Source organism: Fringilla coelebs, assembly GCF_963513975.1.
Source record: "Fringilla coelebs genome assembly, chromosome: 25".
In the NCBI taxonomy this organism is placed as follows: Eukaryota; Metazoa; Chordata; class Aves; order Passeriformes; family Fringillidae; genus Fringilla; species Fringilla coelebs.
The window spans coordinates 994533-1003226 of NC_140051.1; the positions used below are offsets into that span (position 1 = coordinate 994533).

Here is an 8694-nt window from a genome sequence, read left to right on the forward strand (position 1 = left end):
TGCCCCACCACCCCCACATCCCTGCCAGTCATCACCTGCTTTTTCCCCTCTTGCCAGTGAACAAGTTGCGGATGAAGAGCCGATTTTTTGTGGTCATTTATTTTAATGTCATAATAATTTACCGTGTTAACATTCATTGTTCTTACATAGACACTGGGTTACAGAGTACTGGAGCCTCCAGCGACAGCCCGTGGTCCCATCCTGTCCTGTCCCATCCCCTGCTGTCCCCGGGCCCGGGGAGGGAGCGGACGGACACGGCTGCGCTGCAGCTCGGGATAAACCAACCTGTCAGAATTCCCGTGTTCCCCTCCTGTCCTTCCTCCTGAAGCACGGGCTGGCTCACCAACCCTTTCTCCATGGATCTCGGTGGGATTGTGAGGTGCTCAGCACCGCTGAAAATCTTGCAATGACTCTCTAAAAATCCCCCCCCCCTTTCCTGGCGGTCTGTGGCAGGAACTGGGCACTGCTGGCAGCCCCTCTGCCCCGAGGGCAGGGGAGCCCCCGGTGCCCACCCGCCACGGCTCGGGGCATGTTTTAAGGCAGTGGTCCACAACAGAGTCTCTGGGGTCCTGGGCAGGCACGAGGGTGGGGGGAGAACGTTGCCCTCTTGCAGGGAGTGGCTGGATGGGGTCTGGAGCGAGGCTGGGGTGGGGGGCTCTGTGTGAGCAGGGGTGGTGTGGGGGCTGTTGTGGCAGTGCCCCGTGCAGGGTTGGCTGGTCTCCTACTCTGCCTGTGTTTCCTGGCTCCCTCGCTGCCTTCCCAGAGAAACGTTGGGCTGCAGGGTTTAATTAACAAGCTCTATGCTCGGTGATTGCTGTGGGTGCTCAGTCTGTCCCTGCCTGACCCGGTGGCTCCGCGGGGCAGCCGCCAGCTCGGCCCTGGCACAGCAGATATCCCCTCTTTGTTCAGGGAGGAGTGATGCCTTTCAATTGTGGAATCTCTGTGTCTGAGCTCTTTCCTATCCAGGCTGAGGCAGAGAAGCAAGGGAATACAGCACTACCACTGCCTGCAAGGTCACAGGTGTCTGCTCTGGGGAAGGGTGGTGATCCTGCAGCACAGGGAGGAGGGGTTGTCCTCACACACCAAAAATCCTCTCTGAGGACAGAGGTGCCTTCTGTGCTCAGGGTCCTTTGGGCCTGTGAGCCACTGCTCTACGTGCTCCAGCCCTGCAGCCCCTCCTCAAGCCAGCTGGGAGCCCCTCACCATCATGTGCTCCCACCACACACGCGGCTGCGGTGCGAGCCCTGGTCCTGCATGGTGCCCACAGGGGCCGAGGGCTGAGCAGAAGGCTAAAAAGATTTAAAAAAACTCCAAAACAAAACAGGACCGACCCCTAATGTTGGAACAGTGGCTTTCAGGGCTAGAATTAAAAATAGAGATATATGGATATACTGTACAGGTGAGAGGCGGCCGTGCTCTGTACACGTGGGACCGGCTCTGTACACGCTCTCAACGCGCAGCTGCGCTACCAGTGACACGCTTTGTAAAAAAAAAAAATAAAATAAATACAACCATGTGTTTACAAAACAATAAATGCTGCAGTTCCCGCAGCTGCCGTCTGTCCCCGGGATGCCAGGGTGTCTCACAGCCAGGCCTGGACGTGTGGAGTGAGCAGGGAGGAGCTGCTGTGCCGTGGGATGCGCCGGCGGTGAGCTGGGGGGGCTGCAGGGGGGGCCCAGGCTCCCCTATGGCTTTCGAAGGGCTGGGTGGGCTGGGGAGCAGCCAGGGCTGGGAACTTCACTCCTGGCACTGGCTTCTGCATGGCAGCCACTGCTGATGCTGGAAGCCAGGGCAGGGAGTTTCCCATCCCATGTGATGTGGGGAGAGGATGGGTGCCTGCTCCTGCCTGTCCCGGGAGAGGATGGGTGCCTGCTCCTGCCTGTCCCAGGAGGGTGCAGGGAGTCCTGGGGCTGGCAGCAGCAGCAGCACAGCTTGGGAAGGCAGGAAAATGCAGGGGAAATGTGAGAGTGAGCAGTGTAGGGGCAGCAGGGCAGGAGGGAAAGCCCTGTCTGGGCAGCCCAGGCTGGCCCTGCAGGGCTGTCTCTGAAAAGTCCGAGGCTGGATGGCTCCAGGGTGATCCCTGGAGTCTGGCTCAGTGCAGGGAGTCACAGGGGAGGTACAGCTGCAGCACAGTTCCCTGCAAGAGAGCCTGGGCTGGCGGCTTCCCGGCAGGGCAAGCTGGAAAGGGACGCACAGGGATGGAGGGGGACAGGCAGGGGATGGCTCATCGGCGTCACTCCATCAAGCCAGGCAAGGCTGGGTGGGAGAGCTTGGTCCTGTCCTGGTGCTGGAGCAGAGAAGCCGCCCCCAGCTCCCAGGATGGGGTTGCTGAGCTCTCCCACTGCCCGGCTGCCACGCTCCTGCTGCAGGTCCCAGATGAACGGAGCCCGGGCTGGGGCTCCCCTGGCTGCCGGCCCTGATGACACCGAGTCCTCAGGGCGCGAGCTCCCCACGCTGCCGCCACACTCCAGCCCCCGGAGCGAGGCCCCCGCCCTGCTGCCTCACCTGCGGCCCCGCGCCGCGCCCGCGCTCTGCCGTCACTTCAGCAGGGAGATGTCGTCGGCGAAGTCGTCGTGGTCCCGCCGCAGGCAGCGGAAGCAGCGCCACTGGAACACCATGAGGCACAGGGGCAGCATGAAGAGGGCGCAGATGGCCGCCATCACGTAGGCGATGGTCATCAGCGTGGACTCGTCCGTCTGCGGGATGTTGTAGCCGCAGTCCTCCATGTTGGAGTGCAGGTGGGGCCCGTCCACCGCGGCCGTGCGGAACTCGTCGTGCACTGGGAAAGGGAGGCAGGGTCTGGCCTCTGCACACCCACGTCCCCTCCACGCCCTCCCCGCGGGCCCAGCTCACCGTGGCAGGCGCTGACGGCGAAGCCGATGCGCTTGTGGGCGCGGTCGAACACCACGTAGAAACCCTCCATGATCACGGCGCCCATGACGGTGCCGGTGGAGGACTGGGAGATGGCAAACTTGTAGCAGTCGTCCTGAGAGGTGGCCACGTCCTCCACCGGGCGCAGGTATTGCTGCAGGGGGAGAGGAGCAGTCAGGGAAGGGGGCGCGGGAGGCAGCTGTGTCCACCCAGCTGTGTCCCTGTGTCCTGCCTGCGCTGCCCTCTCCAGCCCACGCTCCCTGGGCAGGGTCTGGCCAGCCCAGCACTCACCTGGGGCAGGATGGTGATGCGGAAGGACTGGTTGGTGGCCTCCCCCATCAGGTAGAGGGACAGTACTGGGAAGATGTGCCAGGGGGTGGTGCCGACCTGCCAGCAAACCAGCTGCTCCCCCAGCCAGAAGCCGTCTGGGAACTTCTCCGTCTACCAGAGGGAAAGGGAAGGTGAGCAGGGCCAAGCTGGGCAGGCAGCAGAGATGCCAGGTAGGTGAGGGGCAGCCACACTGCCCACAGCCCTGCCCTGGGCTGTGCCCGTGGGGAAGGGATGGGTTTCACTGACCGAAGATGCTGTTTTGATGGATTTCACTGCAGCCTCAAACACCTTCTTTGGCAGCCTGAGGTTGGTGGTCCCGCTGTCCACAATGCTCTTGTCATAGTTGTACTGGGTGGCAGAAGAGGGGGAGTGACTCAGGGACAGAACCCCAGCCCACTCCCAGCCTCTGACCAGTGCTGGGTGCCTCCAGGGCCCGTGGGGCAGGTCCCACCACTGCTCACCTCCTTGCAGTCCATATTCAGGTCCTGCCCGTTGACCTCCAGCTTGACGATGATGACCTCGTAGTACCACTCCTTGCGGATGGGGGTGTACCAGATGTCACCCACGTACAGCGAGCGGTCGATGCCGCCGATGATCTGCAGAGCAGACAGGACAGCGCTGCCACCACGCGCTGGCAGTGCCACAAAGGAACTCCCCAGCCACCTGTGGAGGGCTCACCATGCTGCCTCCCACCGAGGCCACGGCCTCTGTCTCGTTGGGAGAGAAGCCTGTCCCGCACAGCTGCAGGGAGAAGATGTTGGGCACCCGTGTCTGCTTCACCAGGGAGTCAAAGAAGGGCTCCAGGCTGTCGTCGGGCTGGTGAGAGGAGAAAGAAGAGGCAAGACAGGGATGTGTCAGTGCTCTCCCTTGTCCAGGAGCTCTCTGCACCCAGGGGAGTGAGTGGGGAGCACTGCTGTGCCCCAGGGGACAAACAGGGACAAGGAAAAAGGCAACTGAAGCTTTTTGGTGCTGACATCCAGGACTGTCAGCCAGGACTCACCCGGGCAATCTCGGCATACGCCAGTCCCAGGATCCCTTCCCAGTTGGAGCCGTTGATGAAGAATTTGTCTGACTCCGTGATGGCAGCGATGTTGGCTCTGACAGTGACGTTGGGGCCATGGGGGATGGTGACAAGGTCAGTGCCCAGCTCCCCTTCCCACTTGCCCTGGGTGTAGGGCACGTACACTCCCTTCCGCAGGTCACGGTAGGTGCTGGACCTGCAATGGTGGCAAAGGGATGAGTCAGACCAGCAGGGTTTATGTGCATCCAGCCATTCCAGAGGCCAGGTCGTACCTGGCAGGGTCTGGCCAGACCTCCAGCAAGGAGCAGTGTGCCTGAGAGGCTGTGCTCTGTGTCCCCCCCCAGAATACTCACAGCTGCCGCTGGTAGTATCTCCGGAGGAAGGGGTGTGGTGCAGCTCCCACAGCGAAGTTACTGCTCCCTGTGTCCACCAGGATATTCAGCTGGAGAAGGAAGAAAGACAGGAAGGCTCATAAGTGCAGTGGGACCCCCTTTTGTTGTGCCCAGAGAGGAGAGAAGGAGGTGGTGGAGCAGGAGGCAGCGACATGAGGGAGTTGCACAACGAGCAAACACCATCCAGCACTGTGCAAACAGAGCGTGACTCCTCGCTCAGCACAGCCCGGCCTCAGCCCCCAAATCCACAGGCAGGATTCAGGAACCACTTGGCAGGTGTCTGGGGCCAGAGAGCAGCAGCAGCAGCAACACGGGGTGACCAGGCTCCCCCTGCCAGGAAAGCAGATTTGCTGGCACAGCTGCTGGGAAGGATGGCTGGTGGGCAGCCCCGTGGGTCCCTGCGCCCGCTAATCACCACCCATATGCCGAGCCCTGCTCCCGATTCATTCCTGCCTGGGCAGGATTACCAAGCTTGGCAAACATCCCACTGGCAGGGCAGGAGTGGGCCGGCCTGATCCTGCCCTCAGCTGACCCGTGCCTGCGGCCCTGGCGAGGAGAGGGGCGGGATGGCCAGGTGGGATAGCCCTGTGGGATTGCTGAGGTGGGATAGCCAGGGTGAAATTGCCCTGGTGGAATAGCCCTGGTGGGATTGCCAGGGTGGACAGCCAGGGTGGGATTGCCGGGGTGGATAGCCCTGGTGGGATAGCCAGGGTGGGAGCAGGGCTGTCCGAGCCTCCTGGCTGTGCTGGGCAGCAGAGCTCGGGGTAAGCCCTGGCCCCAGACCCAGGAGCTGCTTCACAGCAGTATCCTGGGCAGCAGCTCCAGGGCTTTGGCCCCTAATCTGTGGAGTCAGAGGCAGAGGAAGGAGGTTAATGCGCTTGTGTTAATCGCAGCAGCACCGGCTGCAGCTGCTGAGTGCTCTCCCTGACAGGGGCTGGCATGTCCTGAGTGCCCCAGCTCCACCTCCCTGCCAAGGGCAACGTTTCAGGCCGTGGGTAAAGACCAGAGCAGCACGTTCATCCCCCCAGTACCCACCCTGGGCAGGTGCCAGCCCAGCACCCACCACGCAGCCTGGCAACCCAGCAGCTGCATTCCCAGGGCTGTTCCCAGTTCTGTGCCATTAGGGGCCACCTGCTCCACACAGCTCATCTGCAATCCCCAGGGCACCCAGAGGAGACTGGTTTCCCTGGAGAAGGACCTGCTGAGCTGACGCTGCAGGGAGAGGAGGCAGGGAGGGCTTTTACTCTCGCAGGCTCCAAACTGCTGAAGGGGTCACGCACAGGACCCACGTGGAGAGGACCCAGATCCTTGAGACTCAGCCCAGCCATCCATTCAGGCCAGGACATGGCACGTGAACTGGGGAGGCCAAGACATGTGTGGCAGGGACACTGCCTGAAACCTGTCCCTGGAAGTGACAGCCCCTCCAGGCACCTCAGCAGCAGCGCTGGCTCCGTGCCACGCGTGTCCCTAGAGCTGTGTGCTGCTCCTGGGGTACCAAGCCTGTGCCATCTGTCCCAAAACACTGGCTCCTGCTGCTCAGCTCACCCCTCTCCCCTGTGTGTTTATGAATCAGCCCGTTCTGGGGAGCCAGGGAAACCAACATGCTTGGGCACATGGAATGTGTGAGCAATCAGCTGCTGACGGTGACTTGGCAGCACAGCACAGCTCAGAACCAAAATTAAAGCAAAAGGGGATACAGAAACTTCCTTGTCAGCACTGGGAAGGTGAAAGGAAAGGTGAGGAGATGGATCACATCTCCCTGCTGCGTGAGAGCCTTTGGGAAGGATGCACTCACCCTGGGGCAAACACACTCCCAATTTCCTGCAGAGGCACAGCCGAACTCTTTCATATGAATCTCTCATTCCATTGCAATGCCTGGAGGGATTCTGCTCCAGCACACACACACACACACACACACACACACAGGCACCACGTTTGCATTTGGAAGCAATCCAAGGCTGGAAGATGCTGCCCAAAGGGTGGCTGGCTCCAGAACACGCGGGCGCCTGGAACAGGTGGTTTGCACGGAAATTATCTGGCAGCTGCGACACGTGGCAGGCAGGAGATGATGAAATCACATTTAAAACTAGATTTTAGAAATAATCTCCTTCCTTTTTTTTCCTCCTAAACACACCCTGCCAGGCAATATATCCCAGGCACACAGGGACACACAACAGTGCTCCCAGAGATGCAATTTCCATGGCAGTGGTATCATTCCCTTGGCCACTTCTTGCTCCCATCACTCTCTCCCACCACGCACACAGAGCACAGCCAGCTCGTGGGGAAAGCCAGCCTTTATTTCAGAGCCTGTGTGGATGCTGGCTGTTCTGGCAGCACCCAAAAAGTAGTGATGGCAGGCATGAGGGAATGTGGCCCTGTGCCACATTGGAGGAACCTGGAGCCTCGAGCACTGAGCTGGACTCCTGGGCCAGACTTGTTGCTGGTGGCAACGGGGATCAGGATGGGCACAAAAGGATTTAGCAGTGGGAACCTCCCCGATCTCATCCATAAAAGGGGGGAGGAGCTGGTTGTTCTCTGCTGTGTGACTGGCACCTGGCCCTCAGCATTCACCCTGTCCCCAGCGGGCAGGCACACGGTGCCACATGAGCTGGGCAGCATGTGAGGGATGCTGACAAAAAGATGGAGCAGGATCAGAGCCTGGTGACGCACCAACGTCCGCTCTGCCGGCTCTGTGGGCTCCCTTTCCATCCAGGCCATCCCATTTTCCTGCACTTTGCCTCCCCACGCTGCCCCAACTCCTGCGCAGCAAAAGCCGTCACGAGGTCTCCGGGAAAGCCGAGCTCGGGAGGATTTCTGGAGAATTTCCCCGGCCGGGAGCAGCACGCAGAGCCAGGCAGCAGCTGCGCCCGGGGCTGTGCTGGGAGGAACCGCCAAGCACGGCTCGGCCGTGGGCTCCTCCGTGCCTGCATGTGCCCGCTCCAGGCGGGCACGGGGCTGCGCAGCCACATCCCACCCGCTGCCGCCCACAGCCCGCGCCAGCTCCAGCAGCATCCTCCGGCTCGGGAGCGGGGAGGGAGGGACGGAGGGAGAGATGGAGGAGGGAGGGAGGGAGCGGGAAGGGAGGGATGGAGCGGGAAGGGAGGGATGGAGCGATGCAGCCTGGCTCACACGCACGTAGAGGCACACGCAGCACCGGCCACCGCGCCCGGAGCGCCCGGGCAGCCCCGGGAGCGCTGGGGTCACCTTCGGCGGGGCCCTGCGGCCACTTTTAGCCGAAAGGCAGCAGGAGAAGCATCACCGGAGCGATGAGAAGCAGGAATGGTGCCCGGGCCGTGCGGCGAGAGGCACGCAAAGCCACGGTGGCACCCGCAGCGCATCTGCTCCGCGCCCCGCAGCCGCGCACCGGGCCGGAGGGGCACCTGCAGCCCCGGAGGTGCGGGGTATGCAGGAGATGCGGAGGATGCGAGAGATGCGGGGATCCCCTCCCACCTCACCTTCTGCGGGGGGCTGCCCACCGTCATCTCCACGTAGTACCCCTGCCCGGACTTGCCCCGCAGGTTGTCGATCATCTCCACGAAGCTGCCGGGGCTGTCGGGCTCGGCGTCCAGCGGCGCCCGGCGCTGCCGGAGCCCCGACGGCGGGGCCGCGCCGCCCCGCAGCGGCAGCCGGATGCGCGGCGGGGCCGGGAGGGCGCGCAGGACGCCCAGCCACAGCAGCAGCCAGGGCCAGGCGGGCGCCATGGCCGCGGGGAGCCCTCGGGGGACGCGGTCAGCGGGCCCGCAGCGCCCCGCGCCTCGGCGGGGCGGCCGCGCCGGGGCGGGCGGGCGGCGCGGCGGCGGCGGGCATGGCGGCGCGCACGGACCCGCCCCGGAAAGCCCGCCCGCCGGCGGAAGCGCTCGCCGAGAGACCCGCCCCGGCCCTGCCCGGTGCCCCCGGGCCTTGGCCGGTCCCCCCTGCCCGTGGCCGTCCCGCTGCCCCGGCCCGCCCCGCCGGGACGCGCCGGGACGGACCGGGCGGGCCGCGGGCGGTACCCACGCGTCGCCATGGCAACCGCAGCCCCCCGGCGGCCCCGCCGCGGTGACGTCATGCATCCTGCCTCCCCGGCGGCCAATGGGATGG

The 8694-nt window shown here is 63.3% G+C and overlaps 1 protein-coding gene across 2 annotated transcripts; it reads right to left on the minus strand.

Annotated features, from left to right (window-relative positions):
• Window positions 1-92: 92 nt before the first annotated feature.
• Window positions 93-8384, minus strand: BACE1 (beta-secretase 1). Of its 2 annotated transcripts, XM_084221598.1 has the most exons (10): window positions 8070-8384; window positions 4576-4664; window positions 4202-4418; window positions 3880-4017; window positions 3663-3797; window positions 3448-3549; window positions 3163-3312; window positions 2854-3025; window positions 2506-2779; window positions 93-2416 (listed from the first exon to the last, which is right to left on the minus strand). In XM_084221598.1, exons 1-9 carry the CDS (start codon window positions 8313-8315, stop codon window positions 2538-2540), a joined length of 1491 nt encoding a protein of 496 aa, XP_084077724.1. In that variant the 5' UTR covers window positions 8316-8384; the 3' UTR covers window positions 93-2416; window positions 2506-2537. The 2 variants fall into 2 exon arrangements, with proteins under 2 accessions (XP_084077724.1, XP_084077723.1); XM_084221597.1 differs by having other exon boundaries at window positions 93-2779.
• Window positions 8385-8694: the final 310 nt, after the last annotated feature.